At 39.9% G+C, this 21,609-nt stretch overlaps 1 protein-coding gene across 1 annotated transcript; it reads right to left on the minus strand.

Annotated features, from left to right (window-relative positions):
- Positions 1-4,496: 4,496 nt before the first annotated feature.
- LOC125366961 (zinc finger protein OZF-like) lies at positions 4,497-5,795 on the minus strand. The gene has a single exon (XM_048367637.1). The coding sequence runs from the start codon at positions 5,793-5,795 to the stop codon at positions 4,497-4,499; it is 1,299 nt and encodes a 432-aa protein (XP_048223594.1).
- Between the last annotated feature and the right edge of the window lie 15,814 nt (positions 5,796-21,609).

Below are 21,609 nucleotides of genomic sequence, written 5' to 3' on the forward strand. Positions count from 1 at the left end.
CTCTTTGGTCCCATGTACATCCAACAGGTTTTAATAGTCATGTCAGAGAAATAGTCAGGTCAGGTCATAGGCAGGTGGCCAATAGAGTTACAGTATGCATCATAGTATCTGTTTGAAACAACCTACCATTTTAGTTAGCACTGGCCCATGAATTTGGCAGGTCCTTCCAAGATGTACGCGGGGGTAAGGCTACTCCTTCCTGAAAGGACACAGGTTGATGAGCTGCTATACTATCGCTAGCCTCTAACAAGTACCATGGACTGACTTTAACTGGTGCTTCTATTTGTCAGGGAAAGCTCTTAAGTGCTAGAGAAAATTTGGAACTAGTTTAAATGAAGTGACAACACTTATGTATAATGATGATGCTGAACAAAAACAGAGTACCAGGTATCAGGCTAGCCAAGGACTGACTGGTGCAGAGAACTGTGGAATAAATTAGCACCTGTGGGCTCACTGTGTGCTGGCCAGTTTGAGCAGAGCAGGGAGAAATCTCTTTAAATTCAAACAATCATGATTTTTAAAGTTCCCTGGTTACATTGTAGACAATGAGTAATATCTCTTTAAACTAGATGAGTGGATTCACATAAAACAAAAATTCAAATGTCAGTATAATTGTAGCTTTCTCAACATCCCCTAATGAGTAAAGCTTCAATAATCTTGTGGGCTCCAGCTCAGAGCTTTTGTGCTCTAGGCTAAATGCTCTACCAAATGAGCCACAGCTCCTCTTCCAATTTACTGATGGATAACTGGAGATAAGAGTCCCACAGACTTTCTTGCCCAGGATGGCTTCAACCCTTGATCCTCAGGTCTCAGACCCTTGTGTAGCTAGGCTTAAATATATGAGCTATGACACCCAGGAAAACTCCTCTTTGGTCCCATGTACATCCAACAGGTTTTAAGGTCTAGTCTGATGTTTATTCAAGTACTTCACTCTCTGTTCCACAAAGTGGATGAGCCAGCAAGAGATGCAGGTGCCAGATCCAGTCAGAGATCACATGTCCGACTGAGGACTGAAGGCATCTATCTGGAGAACACCCCCCTGAGTTTGGGGGATCCTTTGATGCTTCTTGTAACAGAAGTTTGGTATTTTTGTTTGTTTTGTCAGTCCCGTGCTTTGCACTCTTGGCCTGAGCACTGTCCCTAGTTTCTTTTTTCTCAAGGCTAGCAATCTTCCACTTGAGCCACAGCGCCACTTCTGGCCATTTTCTGTATATGTGGTGCTGGGGAATTGAACCCAGGGCTTCATGTATATAAGGAAAGCACACTTGCCACTAGGCCATATTCCCAGCCCTTGATGCTTCTTTTTTTTTTTTTTTTGCCAGTCCTGGGCCTTGGACTCAGGGCCTGAGCACTGTCCCTGGCTTCTTCCCGCTCAAGGCTAGCACTCTGCCACTTGAGCCACAGCGCCGCTTCTGGCCGTTTTCTGTATATGTGGTGCTGGGGAATCGAACCTAGAGCCTCGTGTATCCGAGGCAGGCACTCTTGCCACTAGGCTATATCCCCAGCCCCCTTGATGCTTCTTGTACCTACATTCAGTCCATGTAAACTATCAGAGCTTTGTTTCATAAAGGGAGTTGCAGGTATACTTGTGAAGTTACTTCATAGACTCAATAGAGGGTTTCCCCCTGTTTGAATTAGAAATGTAATTTTATAAATGAGTGGGGAAAACCCATTAGGTGAAGGTTGATATTTTGTTCTTCAAGGTGTGAGGAAAAACAAACAGAGTAACAAACCAAGATCTGGGCTCAGAGGACAGGGATTTTGGTAGCCCTGTGGAGTGCAGCTTATTACATTCATACCACTGTAAGCAAAGTCCGTGGCTTAACCAGGCCCTAACATGGATCAGTTCCTTGACCTACGTGAAAAGGAAATTTTCAGCTGTCACTCAGGGGTAAATTATTTTTTGCTTTTCTGCACTGAAAGATATTAATACTTAGTTGATGAGTTATTTAATTTTTACCTCGTTATAGGATTGGCCATCAGTGCACTAAACTCTCCATTGCCTCCTCCATCCTTTTTGGGGAACTGTCTTAGGAAAGATGGTGCTGTGAGCACCCACTCTCCTCTGGCTTTATAAAACAGCACCAAAATGCTGCACATCAACTACACTGCCATTTTCATGATGGCTGTCCAGAGGGGACACGGCAGGGGTTGTGGGTGCTAAAAACTACAGATCTCCTTACGCACTGGCTTCTGGGTTTGGTTTTAGTTATTTGTTCATTAATTTATTTCCAGCACTGGGGCTTGAACTCAGAGCATCATGCTCTTCTTTTTTTTTTTAAATTTATATTGAGAAGGTGATGTACAGAGAGGGTACAGTTACATAATAAGGTAGTAAGTACATTTATTGTCATATTTTTACACCTTCCTTCATTTTTCTTACTCTTCCCTAGTTCAGATAAGTATATATACAATATCCAGTGTACCAAAATCATATACAGTGACCACAGGGGGTATGTCAAAGGAAATTCACCTAGTACATTAAACATAATGACAACAGTAAAATCCTCCTGTTTCCATCTCTTAGAGTTTATTTTGCTTAGCTTCATCCTATGTAATCACATTTATGTAGCTGTTGAGCTATTGTGCTCCTGGCAGGGCTATCTTAGACCTTTTTATATTTATTTAGGAATTGTTTGGTTTTAGAGACATGATGTAATGTCGCTGACCAAAACATGTAGAAATACCATTTGAAAAGAAGTTTTTTTATTTTACAGACATGATCTGAGCTCTGTGCTCTAGGCTTGTCTTGCTCAACATTATTCATTCAAAATCTGAACATTTCCCTGTGAATGCCATTATTTTATCATTTCTTTTTTTTGCCATTAAAATTACCTTTAAGTACACATTAAACAAGAGATTATCTAAAATCAGATGTAACACTTTTCAAAGAGACATATTCTAAAATAACTGATTTCAATGACAAATTATAAATTTACTGAGTAGTCTAAGATTATCTTACTGTTGGTCTTTGTTTTTTCTAGTCAAGTCTGGTGCTTTAATACTTGGGCCACAGCTCCACGTCTGACTTTTTGCTGCATAATTGCAAATAGTCTTGTGGAATTTTCTACATGGACTGATTCTAAACCTAAATCCTCAGCCCACTGACTCCAGAATAGCTAGAATGAGAGGTGTGTGTCAGGGCCCAGCTTCATTGGCTACTGGGTTGATAATTTAGGTGGACCAAATCAGTAAAAGCTGTGGGTTTAGGGGCTGGGAATGTGGCCTAGTGGTAGTTTGTGCTTGCCTAGCATGCATAAAAGGCTGAGTTCGATTCCTCAGTACCACATATATATACATATACATATAAAGTGGTGCTGTGGCTCAAATGACAGAGTGCTAGTCTTGAGCAATAAGAAGCCCAGGAGAGTGCTCAGGGCTTGAATTCAAACCCCAAGGATAGCACACAATAAAGCTATTATTTTAGAAATTGGGTCTCAAAAATTATACAGTACCAAAAGATGTTCTGTATTCAGAAGAAAACCGATAGTACATGTTTCTTTTGGGCTCCTAGCTCTTCCATGCACCTAGAACATTTCTCATCTTCCATTTCCATATGTGAAGCAGTAGAATCATTGAACATGCAGCTCTTGTGCCTCTCTATCCCAGTGTCCAGAGCCATCATTCTTTTTGTGTATGAGTTTGTTGATCGTTGCACACTCAATGAGAGAGCATGCCATGGCTGTTCTAACTGGTGTATTTTCTTTAGCTGTTTGTATTCAAGGTTCATCCCTAGTGTAATCTGTAGTAATATTTTCTTCCTTTTCAATGCATTCACGAATTGTTTTATGTGTTCCTATGTTTTGTTTGTGAGTACTTATGAAGCGTTTCTTAAAGTAGTTGCTACCCTCCTTGCTAAACTTCTTTTGCACACCTGTGTTTTCCAGGTGAAAAACTTCCCACACTGGATATATTCATTTGATTCCTGACCTGTGTGAATTCTGTTATGTTTCCTTAAGGACCCTGAAGGATTTTCCAAATGTGCTGCATTCCTAAGATTTCTCTCCTGTGTATATTTGCTGATGAACAGGAAGACAGGATTTCTGGGTGAAAACTTCCCACATGTGTTACATGAGTAAAGTTTCTCTCGTATGTGTGTTCTCATGAAAAGGTGTGATTTCCAGGTGAGTGATTTTCCACATTGATTACATAGATAAAGTTTTTCACTTGTTTGAACTCGCTTCTGTGCACTGATATATGACTTGTGGGTTAAAAACTTTCCACACTCATTATGATCATATGGTTTCTCTTCTTTGTGTTCATTGATGAATACTAAGATATGTCTACTGGGTGAAATACATTCCAATTGTTTAAAATTTGTAAGGTTTCTCTCCTGTATGTGTTCTCTCATGAAGGGTACCACTTGATTTCTGGGTAAAAGACTTTCCACATGTGTTACATTTATAAGGTTTCTCTCCTGTATGTGTTCTCTCATGAAGACTTAGGTATGATTTGTTGGTAAAAGACTTTCCACATGTGTTACATTTATAAGGTTTCTATCCTGTATGCGTTTTCTCATGATCACTTAGGTATGACTTCCGGGAAAAACACCTTCCACATGTGTTACATTTATAAGGTTTCTCTCCTGTATGTGTTCTCTCATGAACACTAACACATGATTGACGGGCAAAAGTCTTTCCACATGTCCTACATTTATAAGGTTTCTCTCCTGTATGTGTTCTCTCATGAACAATAAGGTTTCTTTTCGAGACAAAAGACTTTCCACATGTGTTACATTTATAAGGTTTGTCTCCTGTATGTGATCTCTCATGAACAGTAACGCTTGATTTCTGGGTAAAAGACTTTCCACATGTGTTACATTTATAAGGTTTCTCTCCTGTATGTGTTCTCTCATGAAGACTTAGGTATGATTTGTGGGTAAAAGACTTTCCACATGTGTTACAGTTATAAGGTTTCTCTCCTGTATGTGTTCTCTCATGAAGACTTAGGTGTGATTTCTGGGAAAATGACTTCCCACATGTGTTACATTTATAAGGTTTCTCTCCTGTATGTGTTTTCTCATGATCACTTAGGTATGACTTCCGGGAAAAACACCTTCCACATGTGTTACATTTGTAAGGTTTCACTCCTGTATGTGTTCTCTCATGAACACTAACACATGATTGACGGGCAAAAGTCTTTCCACATGTCCTACATTTATAAGGTTTCTCTCCTGTATGTGTTCTCTCATGAACAATAAGGTTTCTTTTCGATACAAAAGACTTTCCACATGTGTTACATTTATAAGGTTTGTCTCCTGTATGTGATCTCTCATGAACAGTAACGCTTGATTTCTGGGTAAAAGACTTTCCACATGTGTTACATTTATAAGGTTTATCTCCTGTATGAGTTACCTGATGAATACTGAGTTGAGTTTTCCAGGTGAAGGACTTCCCACATTGGTCACATTCATATGGTTTCCCACCTGTTTGAATTCTATTATATGCATTTAAAATTGTCCTCAACCTGAATGATTTTCCACATTTGTTACATATATGAGGTCTCTCACCTGAGTCAATTTTGTTATGTCTTCTAAGAATTTTCTTGCTCCTGAAGTAATTTTCATATATATTACATTCATAAGTTTTCTCCGTAATATGTTTTCTATTATGTGTTCTTAGAGCTGACATGTGTTTGAGGGACTTTCCATATCTGTTGCATTCATGATTTTCTCCCATACAAGCACAATTATTTTTAAAGAATATGGTCTTTGAGGTTAATACCGTCCCTTCTCGACCATCGGCGAAATAATGCTGCTTACTGGGAATTAATGAACATTGATTAAAAGTTTCCATGTTGCTAAGGGATTTTTCATCTACATGAGAGACACCAGGCCTGGATCCAGCATGCATCTCTTCAGGCTCAAAATGGAGAACCATATTCTGATATGCAATGGATGCCTCAGTCCTCATTCCTAAGGATTTCCTACAATTCCTATGCAGCTCTGGCATGTGTTTAGAGCTCAAATGAAAATCTCTAACTACACTCACTCTTTCATCCACAGGGTTGCTTTTGGTGATTGCTACTTCACATGGCCATTCTTCTGGACTTTTCTTGCAACTCTTAATTATGTCATCAATTTCCAGGACATCTAAAATGATTCATCAAAAAATAAACAAATAAACATGAGGATCAAAGACATCAAAATAAAAACAGATACCCTGAAAATACTACAAGAACGAGTAGGAGACACACTTGTGCTCCTTGGCACAGGATGAAACTTCCTTAATAAAGGCCCAGAAATGCTAAAAATCAAAGAAAGCTTGGGTAAATGGGACTGCATCAAAGTCCAGATCTTCTGCTGGGCAAAAGACATAGCTTCAAAGATAAACAGAAAGCCCACAGCCTGGGAAAAGATCTTTACCAGCCCTACAATGGACAAAGGCCTCATATCTAAAATATATTGAGAACTAAAAAAATTAAATTCCTGCAAAACAAAACTTCAAAGAACCACGAGCCCCTCAACAAGTGAGCTAAAGACTTAAAAAGAGACTACTCTGATGAGGAAATGAGAATGGTCAAGAGACATATGAAAAAGTGCTCTGCGTCACTGGCCATAAAATAAATGGAAATCAAACAACATTGAGATTCCACATCAACCCAGTAAGAATGTCCTTTATGAAGAAAAAAAAAACAAAACAGTACCAAATGTTGGAGGGGATGTGACCAAAAGGGAACGCTACTTCATTATTGGTGGGAATGTAAACTGGTTCAGCCACTCTGGAACGCAGTATGGAGATTCTTTAGGAAGTCTAAACATATGGCTCCCTTATAACCCAGTAGCCCCACTTTTGGGCATCTACCCAAAAGACCACAAACAAGAACACACTAAAGTGACTAACACAACAACGTTCATCGCAGTACAATTTCTCATAGGTAAAATATGGAACCAACCCAGATGCCCTTCAGCAGATGAATGGATCAGGAAAATATGGCACATATACACAATGGAATTTTGTGCCTCTATCAGAAAGAATGTCATAGCCACATTCATAGGGAAATGGAAGAACTTGGAAAAAATTATACTAAGTGAAGTGAGCCAGACTCAAAGAAAAATGGACTCTATGGTTTCCCTCAGAGGGAATAATTGGCACAGGTTTAGGCTAGTCAGAGCAGAGGATCACAAGAGGCTAATAGCTATACCCTTATGAACGCATAAGATGATGTGAAGTGGAATGAACTGCAGGTTAAAGAAACAAATGTTATCACTGTTGTAATTACTTTCAACATGCCATGTGAAACTGTACCCTCTTTCGTTTATGATCCTCTTGTATCCCCTTCCTGTGGGAGAATAATTTCTCTGACCAGTGGGACCCTAGCCTTGGCACAGATATTTTGATGTCTTATTAGCAAACTAATAGGCCTATGGGAACAAATCTTTTTTTTTTTTTTTTTTTTTTTTTTTTTTTTGCCCAGTCCTGGGCCTTGGACTCAGGGCCTGAGCACTGTCCCTGGCTTCTTCCCGCTCAAGGCTATCACTCTGCCACTTGAGCCACAGCGCTGCTTCTGGCCGTTTTCTGTATATGTGGTGCTGGGGAATCGAACCTAGGGCCTCGTGTATCCGAGGCAGGCACTCTTGCCACTAGGCTATATCCCCAGCCCCGGGAACAAATCTTTATTAAAGAGGCTCCTTTGTTGGCCAAAGGAAGACACTTTGCCATGAGACTCTCATCCCCTGTATAGAGCCACCCTGGGGAGACTTGTTTGCACAGCTGCTCCCGCCAAAGCTTTTGACAGTAAATAGGGAAGTCAATGGTCTAAGATAATTAGTCTTGAGGAAATAGTAGCTAGGTGATAGAGTTCTGCATTGACTGATTTGATCCTTTGTAGTAGCGACATCCTTTGTAGTAGTGATAACCTTTGTCCTAGCGACATCCCTTGCAGTAGCGACATTCGCAACTTTTGTATTGATATGGATATCTTTCTGTATTAATTTTACTCTTGAAGTTGTGAATTGATTTCTAGCCCTATATAAACCCTGGCTCTCCTAAAATAAAGTGTGCATCGGTCCACTCGCCTCTGCATCCCCCTTGTCCTGACTACAGTTGCAGTTACCCAGGTCCAACAACTGGCGTCCAGATCCAGGGACTTGATAATTGATCCATAGGAGATTACAGAACTGCATTCGAGCTCTCAAGTGGAGGTGAGAGATATTTTGATATAAATGGTATTAACTCTCCGATAAAGATTAGCAGACTGACAGAGTGGACCCATAAACAAAAAGTTGCTATCTGTGGTCTTCAAGAGACCTATCTTACAGCAAGGGACAAAAAGGCTTCGAATGAAAGGATGGTACAAAATCTTCCAAGCAAACACACCTACCAAAATGGAAGGGGTAGCCATCCTGATTTCAGACAAGCTGGACTTCTCATTAAAATCAACCAAAAAGACAAAGAAGGACACTACATTTTAATACAAGGAAAAATCCAGAATCAAGCCATCATGGTGATAAACTTATACTCACCGAACAAGAGGCCCTACATATGTCAAATAAATTCTCACAGAACTACAGAACAAGATAGACCCAAACACAGTCATAGTGGGAGGCTTTAATACTCCACTCTCTCCAAGAGACAAATCCAACACACAGAGGACTAGCAAGGGAGCCGAAGACATAGCTAATACCATGTCCCAAATGGATGTGACAGATCTGTACAGAGTCTTTCACCTCACTGAGACCCAATGCACATTCTTTTCAGCAGCCCATGGAACATACTCCAAAATAGATGTCATAGCCCACAAAAAGAACCTCAGCAAATACAAGAGTATTGACGTCATCCCATGTACAATATCTGATCACAGTGGAATGAAGGTAACCCTCAATAACAAAGGATACCACAGAGGCTATACAAATAGTTGGAGGCTAAACCCTCTCACTGGGTCACAGAACAAACTAAAGATGAAATTAACAAATTCATAAGCCACAACAACAATGAAAATACATCACAAGGGGCTGGGGTTATTGCCTAGTGGTAAGAGTGCTTGCCCCATATACATGAAGCCCTGGGTTCGATTCTTCAGCCCCACATATACAGAAAGCGGCCAAAAGTGGCACTGTGGCTCAAGTGGCAGAGTGCTAGCCTTGAGAAAAAAGAAGGGACAGTGCTCAGGCCCTGAGTCCAAGCCCAGGACTGGCCAAAAAAAATATACATCACAAATAATCCTATGGTATACAGCGAAGACAGTGCTGAGGGACAAGATCATTGCCCTCAGCACTCACATTAAAATAATGGGATCAGAGCAGGTGAATAACCTCACGATGAAACTAAAACACCTGGAGGAACAAGAAATAATCAAATCTAAAATGATTAGGAGGAGAGACATCATAAAGATTAAAAAAGAGATAAATCTGATTGAAAATAGCAAGACCATTCAACAAATAAATACAACTAAAAGCTGGTTCTTTGAGAAAGTAAATAAAATTGACAGAACCCTTGCAAGACTTACAAAAAAAGAAGAGACTCATATCCATAAGATCAGGGACTCCACTGGAAAAATTACAATAAATACACACGATATTCACGCAATCATAAGCAACTATTTCCAGAACCTCTCCTCACTAAAGAATAATAATTTTACAGAAATGGATCAATACTTAGAGAAGTATAAACTGCCCAAACTGAATCAAGAAGAAATAAATCAAATAAATAAACCAATAACTTACAGCAACATACAGGGGGTAATCAAGAGCCTCCCAACAAAGAAAAGCACAGGCCTGGATGGATTCGCCAATGAATTCTATAAAACCTTAGTGAGGAGCTAATACCAATACTCCTCAAACTCTTCCGTGAAATGGAAACAGAGGGAGAAATCCCAAACTCATTCTATGAAGCTAATATTAAACTCATCCCCAAGCCAGGCAAAGACCCAACAAGAAAAAGAGAACTACAAACCAATATCACTAATGAACACAGACAAAAAGCTCCTCAATAAAATATTAGCTAACAGAATCCAGAAACTGATCAAGAAAATTATACGTCATGATCAAGTAGGCTTCATCCCATAGACACAAGGATGGTTCAACATCCTTAAATCTATTAAAGTAATTCATCACATAAACAGAGCTAAAAACCAAGAATCACATTGTTATCTCAGTTGATACGCAAAAAGCCTTTGACAAAACACAACATCCATACTTGTTAAAAGCTCTGGAGAGAACAGGAATAGATGGAACATTCTTTAAAACAATAAAAGCCATATACAACAGAACAACTGCTAATTTCGTATTAAATGGGGAGAAACTAAAACCATTCTGCCTAAACTCAGAAACAAGACAAGGATGCCCACACTCCCCACTTCTTTTAAACATAGTGCTGGAATCCCTACCCATAGCAATAAGGCAAGAGGAGGGCATCAAAGGGATCCACATCGGCAAAGAAGAAATCAACCTATCCCTATTTGCAGATGAACCCTTCCCCACTTTTGGTGGGAGTGCAAATTAGTACAACCACTTTGGAGAACAGTATGGAGGTTCCTAAAAAAGCTCAACATAGACCTACCCTATGACACAGCCGTATGACTCCTAGGCATCTATCCTGAACAACTGGTCTCAGGATATCCAAAAGACATCTATATTTCCATGTTTATCGCTGCACAATTTACAACAGCCAAAATATGGAAACCACCCTGATGCCCCTCTACAGATGAATAGATCAAAAAAATGTGGTACCTATATACAATGGAAAACTACATAGCGATTAGAAATGATGAAATATTGATATTCGCAGGGAAATGGTCAGAACTTGAACAAATAATGTTGGGTGAGACAAGCCTAGAACACAGAAAGCAAAGGGGCATGATCTCCTTGATATATGAGTGTTAAGGTGGGTGGAGGGGGAGACAGTAGAGACCAGGTCTGAGAAACAAAAAACTTCTTGTCAAATGGTATTTCCCACAGGTTTGGGCAGCAACCTTACATTATGTAACTAAAACCAAACAACTACTAAACATAAAAAGGTCTAAAGTAGACCTCTCAGTGTATTACAATAGCTCAAAATCTATGTATGAATGATCATATAAGCCAAGGACAAGCAAACTCTATTGTTGACGTTGTATTTAAAGTTGTAGGTGAATTTCCTTTGGCTTATGCCACGTGGCTACTGTATATGTTTTTGGTACACTGTGTATTGTATATATGCCTACCTGATCTAGAGAAGGGAAAGAAAAATGAGCGTGTAAGATATCACAAGAAATGTACACACTGCCCTATTATGTAACTGTACGCCTTTTCATAACACTTTGTCAAGAAAATTTAATAAATAAATAAAGTAAAAAACAAAACAAACAAAAAGAAGTGAACTTACCACCTGAGCTCTGTCTCCAACAGCACTGTGTAGGATGCATTCACTCACCTTGGAAATTCTTGCCTGAAGGTTCTCCCATCCATGTTTCTGCACCTTCCTCCAGCTTGATAATCAACTTGGGTTTAGAAACACAGTGCCCTGTTACGTAGAAACAGTGGAGAACTATTGTTCATGGTGATTCTGGACTTCTGTGGTATAATGGTCACAGACATGCTGGTACACAGGGTACTCCTGTGGGGCAAACACGCCCAGATGCCTTGCATCATTACGAGGCGGTTCTGAGGGCCCTGACATAGATATGAGCCGCCCTTTAGGGAGGTCCCTTGGAGCTTCACCCTGATGGGCAGGTCAAGCGTCCATTCACAGCCTATATCAGTGCATGTACCCCTCCCCTTCCACTGCCCTCCAACCTGTGTAAAAGAATAGATCATTTCCTGAATAAACTAGTTGGCTCGAACTGCTTCCAGGCTGCCTGTTTGTCCTATGTGTAGAAGAGGGCTGGGTGGTGGTCTGTCAGCCCCCTATATCCTCTTCCTGGACCCGTCTGCGTGGGGTGTGCTTTCCCGTCTCCCCAGCAGGAAAGGAGAGCGCGGGAGGCTAAAAACCTCCGACTTCTCCAAACTCTACTTTCTCATTTCTCAATAGATTCATGGTTGACTTTGGATAGAAATACAAGGTTTGGATTTTTTTTTCTCAGTGTTTTCCCTTGAACTCAAGGAATGGCCGAGTCCCTTGAGTTCTTTTGCTAAAGGCCAGAGTTCTACCACTTTAAATGGATTTTTATTTTTCACTGAAGAATGGATTCTCCTGGAGAATCTTCTGATTTGGCTGGTTTGGATTTCCATACCTAGGATTACAAGTATGAATAGGAGTGCCCCGTAAAAGCTTTAGATTTTAAATGCCCACTTTCAATCACTGATTTTTAGATCTTACATTGAGTACAAATATACATTCTACTCTAGATTATATATCCATCTATCACAATGGCCAGAAATTTCATAAGAAACTCCCCTGGTAATAGATCATGTCTCAGAACTATTGCTTAACTGGTGCTACCTTAACTTCATGAAGAATGAGAATAAAATTGCCTCTGGAGTAATATAATCAAGGGGAGGATTTTCTTGGAAAGATGCACTACTTCCCATATTCTGTAATCTTATACATAAATATCATTGCACCTTTGATAAAGACTCATAGATCTACTAAAATCAAAGCACCTGACCCTGTAAATTAATGTATCTTTTCCTTACCCAGGGCCAACAAGTTGCTGTAGGTCTCCAGCATTACATCTCTATACAGGGTCCTCTGAGCAATGTCCAGGTCCTGCCACTCCTCCCAGCTGAAATCCATAGCCACATCTTCAAAGGACACGGGCTTCTGTAATGGCACATTTTCATCAAGAAATTAGCCCTGAATCAGGAGAAGACCAAGTATGGAATTTTATTCTTCTACAAATGTGCTTTTCTTACAAAATATTTGGGAGCCTGCTCCATTATCTATAAAGTAGAAAAAAGAAATATCATAGTAGTAATATTGGCTCTATATTACCTAGATAACTAGGAATACAATAACAAATACACAATGCCCCTATTACATCAGGAAATTTCTCTTTGCTAGCACCAGAAACAGGATGAAAATTCTCAGGTGCTACTAATCTGACATGAAAATATTAAGTATAAGTAGATGCTTGGAATAGTATGTGTAGGTTATTTTGATAAAGTTTACTAAATATCAGCATAACAATTTTTCTGCAGGTTCCACTTCTTCTGAAGTGCCCTGCTTCATCATATGGAGGCCTATTTTCTATACATAAATACCTGGTTACTTCTTTATTAACATAATGGTCAAACTACCAGTGGAGTTAAGAGCTAATACATAATAGGTGTTTGAAAGGAATATATGAGCCCTTGCATATTTATGAATGCCATGGATTGTACCAAACATACAATCAAGATACTTGCAGAAAAACAACACCTATATTAATAGACACTTTTAAACAAACTCTTCCTTTTCTATGAATACTAATGTAAAACCCTTTAAAGTCTAGGACTGTGGCTTGGTGTGGCACTGTGGTCCAAATGGTACAGTGCTCGTCTTGAGCAAGAGCACCTCTAGTACAGTGCCAGGCACTGAGTTCAAGCCCCAAGACTGCCAACAAAGAAGTCAGAAAAAAGAAAAATTGAAAAGATTAGTACAAAAGAACAGTGAAAGCAGGGGATAAAACAAGTACTTTGAGAATGACTTCACAACTTAGGATAATCAAAATCACAATAAAAAAAACTACTTTATACATGTCAATATGTGCATACTTTGGAAAAAAAACAACAACAAACCAACAACCCCTAAAATCTAGTAAGTTCTGGGAAGGATGTGAAAATAGTGTGATCTTTGTTGCGCATCTGCCAGGAATGTAAAACAGTCAAAGGTGGTATAGACAACCATAAAGAGAATTAAACATAGAAACACACTGGCATATGACCTAGCACTTCTTTTTCTAGGTTTCTATACAACAGAAGGAAAGCAAGGATTATAACAACTATTTGGAGAAACAAGTCACAATTACTCACCAACAAAAGATAGGAACACATAAAAAATTAGATAAATGCATTGAAAAGAAAATATTACTACTCATTACAGCAGGGATGAGTCTTGAATAAATCACCTTAAGTAAAATATACCAATTCGAAAGGAACAGCCATGGCATAATGGCTCTTCTTGAGTTTTCCAGGATCAACATACTCATAGGTCAAAAAGAATGATGGTTCTGGAGACTGGGATAGAGAGGAACAGGAGCTGCATACTCAATGACTCTACTGCTTCTCACATGGAAGATGAGAAATGCTCTAGATGGATGGCAGACATGGGAGCCCAAAATGAAGCAACATGTACCATCAGTAAATGGTATAGTTATGAATGTTTCATGCAGGTAAACAGGATTGATGTGTAGAAAGATGACAGAATGAAATATAGCCTGTGTCAAGTAAAACAAACACAATGAAGCAGTCATAGGATTTAATATGCTTTTGCAAAAAACAGAACTTTAAAGTTTACCGCATTTCTATTGGAAATGTACACTAACAAGAACTATATGGACAGTACTTCAAGTACCTTCGGCTGAATCACTCAAGAATGTGACCAATTCTTCCTCACATTCAAAAACCTAGAAACAGAACTGGGATGTGGCTCAGCGGTAGACTGCTTGCCTGAAGTGCACGAAGCCCTTGGTTTGATTCCTCAGGACCATATAAGCAGAAAAAGCCAGAATTGGTGCTGTAGCTCAAGTAGACTACTAGCCTTGAGCCTAGAGAGGCTCAGAAACAAGACTCAGGGATTGATTTAGGCACAGTAAAATAAATAAATAAACAAGTCTACAGAGAATCTGAACCAAATATGTACTCAACTTAGAATGTAATATTTTGTAAGCCACAAAATCTACAGTATATCTTTGACTTACTTAGGAATGTTTTGCTGAAGCTGAATCTAGTTTTTCATTTTCAATCTTAGACACCCATTAAGTTAAAAAAATGTTATGTAAAATAAAGTGAGAGGGGCTGGGAATATGGCATAGTAGTAGAGTGCTTGACTCGCACACATGAAGCCCTAGGTTCTTTTCCTCAGCACCACATAAATAGAAAAAGCTAGAAGTGGCACTGGGGCTCAAGTGCTAGAGTGCTGGCCTTGAGTAAAAAGAAGCCTGGGAGAGTGCTCAGGCCCTGAGTTCAAGCTCGAGGACTGGCAAAAACAAAGGAAAAAAAAAGAAATGTACTCACTACCTTACATATAAAACTATATCCCCTATGTACATCACTTTGACAATAAATAAATTAATTAAAAAAATAAAAAGAAACAAAAACAACACCTAGAACTCTGGCCCAAGAATGTTATTCTACTCCAAGTACAAAGGAGGCTGAGGTCTGGAGGCCAGACTGGGCAGAAAACTCAAATTAAGTAGCTAGTAAACAGGTTGCAGGCATGGTTCAGGTAAAAGTTTCAAGTAAAAGAAACACCACAAAGCAGTCATGGGATTTAACTGAGCTTTTGAAGAAATACAAGTCTAAAGTCTGCTGCTTTTTCACCAACGAATTCTATAAAACATTTAGTGAGGAGCTAATACCAATACTCCTCAAACTCTTCCACGAAATAGAAACAGGGGGAGAAATCCCAAACTCATTCTATGAAGCTAATATTATACTCATCCCCAAACCAGGCAAAGACCCAACAAAAAAAGAGAACTACAGACCAATATAACTAATGAAAACAGACACAAAGCTCCTGAATAAAATATTAGGTAACAGGATCCAGAAACTGATCAAGAAAATTATACAGCATGACCAAGTAGGCTTCATCCCACAATCACAAGGATGGTTCAACATCCGTAAATCAATCAATGTAATTTACCACATCAACAGAACTAAGATGAAGAATCACATTGTTTTCTCAGTTGATGCCCAAAAAGCCTTTGACAAAATACAACATCCATACCTACCAAACCTCTGGAGAGAACAGGAATAGATGGAACATTCCTGAAAACAATAAAAGGCATATAAAACAGACCAACTGCTAACATCGTATTCAATGGGGAGAAACTAAAACCATTCCCCCTAAACTCAGGAACAAGACAAGGAAGCACACTCTCCCCACTTCTTTTCAATATAGTGCTGGAATTCCTAGACATAGCAATAAGACAAGAGGAGGACACCAAAGGGATCCACATCGGCAAGGAAGAAATCAAGCTATTCCTATTTGCAGATGACATGATCTAATATCTGAAGGACCCAAAAAACTCAGTCCCCAAACTCCTACACCTAATAAACCATTTTGGCAAAGGAGCAGGCTACAAATTCAATCCACAAAAGTCACTATCTTTTCTGTACACCACCAATATACAAGCAGAAAAGGAAATTATGGAAATAATTCCTTTTACAGTAGCCCAAAAAGCATAAAGTACCTAGGGATCAACCTAACCAAAGATGTAACAAACCTATTTAATGAGAACTAAAAAAATCTAATAAAGGATATCAAAGAAGACACAAGGAGACGGAAAGACCTCCCATGCTCATGGGTCGGCAAAATCAATATAGTGAAAATGGCCATATTGCCCAAATTGTTAAACAAATTCAATGCAATCCCAATCAAAATCCCAGCTACATTCATCACTGAAAAAGAGAAAGCAACCCATAAATTCATATGGAACAACAAAAGACCTAGAATCGCCAAAGCAATTGTAGGCAAAAAAAGCAGTGCAGGAAGTATCACAATATCAGACTTCAAGCTCTACTATAGAGCCATCATAACAAAAACAGCCTGGTATTGGTATAAAAACCAATGGAAACAAATGGTATGAAGACCAATGGAATAGAATTGAAGACCCAGAAATAAAACCGCACTCTTACAGTCAGTTGATATTCGACAAAGTAGCTAAAGACATGCAATGGAATAAACAGAGCCTCTTCAACTACTGTTGCTGGGATAATTGGGAAGCCATTTGCAGAAAACTCAAAGTAGACCCAAGCCTACCACCATGGACCAATATCAACTCAAAATATCAACCTCAATATAAGGCCTGAATATTTGAAACTACTGAAGTAGGAAAGATGCTAGAACTTATAGGCACAGGAAGGAACTTCCTGAATAGAGTCCCAGGGGCACAACAAATAGGGGAGAGTCTCGACAAATGGGACTACTACAAATTAAAAAGTTTCTGCACAGCTAAGGACATAGCCACCAAACTAGAAAGACAGCCAACCATATGGGCAAGGATCTTTACCAGCACAGCAACAGCAAAGGCCTAATATCTGTCATCTACTGAGAACTCAAAAAAACTAAGGCCTTCTAAGCCCAGTAAACCAATTAGGAAATGGGCAAAGGAGCTAAAGAGACACTTCACAAGAGAAGAGATAAAAATGGCAAAAAAAAAAAAAAAATAGGAGGAAATGTTCAACATCCCTGGTAGTGAAGAAAATGCAAATAAAAACAACCCTGACATACCACCTCACTCCAGTTAGAATGGCCTATACTCTGAACTCAGGCAACAACAAATGATGGAGGGGGTGCAGGGAAAGAGGAACCCTCCTCCATTGTTGGTGGGAGTCCAAATTAGTACAACCACTTTGGAGAACAGTATGGAGGTTCCTAAAGAAGCTCAACATAGACCTACCCTATGACCCAGCCATACCACTCATAGGCATCTATCCTGAACACCAGGTCCCAAGATATCAAAAAGACATCTGTACTTCCATGTTTATTGCTGCACAATTCACAATAGCCAAAATATGGAAACAACCCAGATGCCCCTCCACAGATGAATGGATCCAAAAAATATGGTAACTATACAGAATGGAATACTACATAGTGATTAGAAATGGTGAAATACTGGCATTCACAGGGAAATGGTCAGAACTTGAAGAAAATATGTTGAGCGAGACAAGCCTAGAACACAGAAAACAAAGGGGCATGATCTCCCTGATATATGACTGTTAAGGTATGTGGGGGGAGACAGTAGAGACCAGGTCTGTGAAACCAAAAACTTCTTGTCAAATGGTATTTCCCACATGTTTGGGTCAGTGACCCTACACTATGTAACTAAAACAAAACAACTGCTCAACATATAAAGGTCAATTTTTGACCTATCAGTGGATCACAATAGCTCAAAAGCTATGTATATACGTTCAGATAAGACTACTGTCGACATATTGTCTATTGTCGACATTACATTTAAAGCTCTGGGCGAATTTTCTTCGGCGTAGGCCACGTGGCTATTGTATATGTTCTTGGTACATTGTATATTGTATATATGTCTACCGACCTAGGGAAGGGAAAGAAAAATAGGGTGTAAGATATCATAAGAAATGTACACACTGCCCTACTAAGTAACTGTACCCTTTTTGCACAACACCTTGTCAATTTTTTTTCTTTAATTAATAAATAAATTACAAAAAAATAAAATAAAATGAGAAACAAAAAAGGAAAAAAAAAGAGTTCCTAAAGATTAATGGAATTTTACTTCATCTCCCAGGTGATTTTAATTCCTGTGTTTCATTTCTTCCCTAAATCCATTTCTAATCCCAGGTTGCAGGCGTGGTTCAGGTTAAAGTTTCAAGTAAAACAAAAACCACAAAGTAGTCATGGGATTTAACTGATGAGCTTTTGAAGAAATACAACTCTAAAACCTACTGCTTTTCCTATTGGAAATGGGCACCAACAAGAAATATGCTCTCAGAGTACTTTAAATACTTATGGCTTACTCAGTCCTATAGAACATTTGAAGGTGTTTGTAACTACCCTATTTCACTCACTCCAGTAAAGCGTCATTAAGACGGGTTAATATTATTAATGAAGATGTGATTTCTGATTAGTTTCCAGCAAACATTCATTTTCCCAGAGAAGTGACTTCCTGGGGGTGATTGAGTCACATAACAGATGTGACACTTTTGTCTCACATTAAAAAAAAAAAAAACCCTGGATGGTTGGAAATGGTGATCAGCTGTACTACTTGCTTAGCATGCATAAATCCCTGGATTCCATCCTTCAGCACCACATGAACAGAAAAAAAGCTGACATGGTGCAGTGGCTCAAGTGCTAGCCTTGAGAACAGAGATGCTCAGGGACAGAGCCCAAGCATTGAGTTCAAACTACAGGACTGGCAAATCAAACAAACAAAATTTTACAAAGTGTGAGACCAATCGAAGCAAATCTGCAGGTGATGTAGACAGAATGTAAGATTTTTATCAGCTGCAAAATGTACAATACATCTACATCTTATTTAGGTACATTTTCCTCAAGCTCAATCTACTTTTCCATTTTAAACCAGGGACCTCCATTAAGTTCATAAAATGGAATGTAACACTGGGTGAGAAACCAAAAGCACTCACCTGATATCCCTCCATTCTGTTCCTACTCGCAAATAACAGAAGATTCTGGAAGCAAGGCTGGGAAAAAAGGCAATGAGGTAGTCAGCAAAGGAACTATTGGGAATTTGCCACAGATTTTCCTGCTCTATACTGCTTAGTAACTGCAACCTACTCTGCCAAGCCATCTATAACCACCTGCGTGTGGTTTTTGCCTTTATAAACCCCAGATTAGGGATGGGATTGTGGTTTAGCGGTTGACTGCTCCCCTTGCATGCATGAAGGCCTAGGTTGCATTCCTCAGCACCATTTAAATAGAAAGAGCCAGAAATGGAGCTGTGACTCAAGTGGTGGAGTGCTAGCCTTAAGCAAAAACAAAGCCAGGGACACTGCTCAGCCTTGGAGTCTAAGCCCCAGGAATGGAAGAAAGAAAGAAAGAAAGAAAGAAAGAAAGAAAGAAAGAAAGAAAGAAAGAAAGAAAGAAAGAAAGAAAGAAAGAAAGAAAGAAAGAAAGAAAGAAAGAAAGAAAGAAAGAAAGAAAGAGAGAGAGAGAGAGAGAGAGAGAGAGAGAGAAAGAAAGAAAGAAAGAAAGAAAGAAAGAAAGAAAGAAAGAAAGAAAGAAAGAAAGAAAGAAAGAAAGAAAGAAAGAAAGAGAAGAACCTTGTGAACTGTGTTCAGGGTCACAATGTTAGCTCCCTATACTGCACCACGTTCCTGGCCAGTCAGCTTCTTCGCTTGTAAAAAAGCTTGAGTTCTCCCGATGACCCTCTAACATCTTTGCGTGGGAGTTAGTCCCTCCAACCCTCTCCACATAACAGGGACATGATGAGTAACCCTAGTTAAACCTTCAGGAAATGTGGTATCTTCAAATCAAACAACCTTGGGAAAAGTGCATTGCCTTAAGTTTACTCTTCTTATTTTTCTTTTAAGGCCAAAACACAGGAAGACTCTCTGAACTGACAGAAAAACAAACAAGCAAACAAGCAAACAAGTTACAGCTTGTATCAGTACATCCCTTCCTAGGACCTTTAGGATGAATCTGAAAGATCACATACTAGAAATGATTATGGGAATAGGAGGCTCTAAATTAAAATGAAGATAGTTAGGGTATTATTACATGCATACTTGTAGTTGTAAATCTTACCTTTCCACCCAAACTACAGCCTTAAGTCCATTTAATATCCAGGATCTGGTTTATTAGTACACCTCATCTCTCTCCCTAAAAATCGGTCTAAACTTTCTAACACAAAGTGATTGAGAGTGTTACAGGATCTAGAACGTCATGAATCTTGTGCAAAGTAGAAGTGACTCTTGCTTAAGGCAAGAAAACCTTAATACATCATTTCCTTCCCATCCTTTTCACCCTCTACTTTTTGGGCTTGCCAGACTTCACAAGATCTCTTCCTTCAGGAGGGACATTGCTATCACAGGTTGCCCTCCTTCCAACACCAATAGGCTTCATTCTATAAACATACGACGATCACACAGTACTCCAATATACCGTGTGGATTAGTCTCTAGAAAGAAACCTGGGTGAATACAAAGCTGGTCTGCTATGAAGGCTAAGAAAGCACGAGCAGACCAGAAAAACAACCCAGAATCAACCACCCAGAACCCGAAAACACAACTGCTATATGGCAAGCCCCAGGGCCTGCACACACTTCATGTTCACTGCAACTTTACCCATGCTCGTGGTCCCACAGGCCAAAGTGGACGCCTTCACCCGGGTGCTCGGTGGAACCGCAGTGGGGGAGTGTGCCCGCGCACCTCCTGGCTCTCCGGCTCCGGAAAACACCCAACCTGTGAGCAGAGCTCCAGCGGCCAGGTTCGGCCTCGGAAGCCGCACGGGCTGAAGGCGGCGCCCACTCAGGAAGCCCAACTGGAGGAGCGCGCAGAGGGCAGACTCCGGTCTCGAGTCCCGCCCGCGCTTCTTACCTGACACCTTCCCTCCCTGGGATCCCTTCAGGTCACAGTCCCACGGCCCACTGAACACAGGCTGGGCCCTCACTCGGTGGCTCCAACCGTCGAATGCAAACGCATACTTCACAGCACTTCCCAGAAGCCAGGTAAAGTGAGAGGAACCAGAATTTACAGACTGGAAACAGCCTCAGTGGGCGGGCAGGCGCATGCTCACAAGGAGCCCAGTTAGGCACTTCCTTGGGGTTTATGCACTGTGGACTACAGTTCCCAGAATGCAATCTGCACCCTAGGGGAAGTTGGCCTTATTTAGGCTTCGGAGTTGGCTTAACCCTTCGTCATAAGAGCACATAGATCCTGCCACACTTGGGCAGTTAAGGGTCAAAGAGCTGGTATTTTACAAGGGATACCCTCTGATTCTGAGATAGTGCCTTAGTTATGACTTGCAGGATAGTATTCGTCATAGCAGAATGCAGAGAGATACTTTTTTTTTTTTCATTTTTGCCAGTTCTGGGGCTTGAACTACGTTCCTAGGTACTGTGC

Source organism: Perognathus longimembris, chromosome 18 (assembly GCF_023159225.1).
Source record: "Perognathus longimembris pacificus isolate PPM17 chromosome 18, ASM2315922v1, whole genome shotgun sequence".
Lineage (NCBI taxonomy): Eukaryota > Metazoa > Chordata > Mammalia > Rodentia > Heteromyidae > Perognathus > Perognathus longimembris.

Excerpts from the sequence above, each read along its gene's own strand:
- LOC125366961 (XM_048367637.1), bottom strand. The coding sequence starts at position 5,795 with ATGGAAACTTTTAATCAATGTTCATTAATTCCCAGTAAGCAGCATTAT.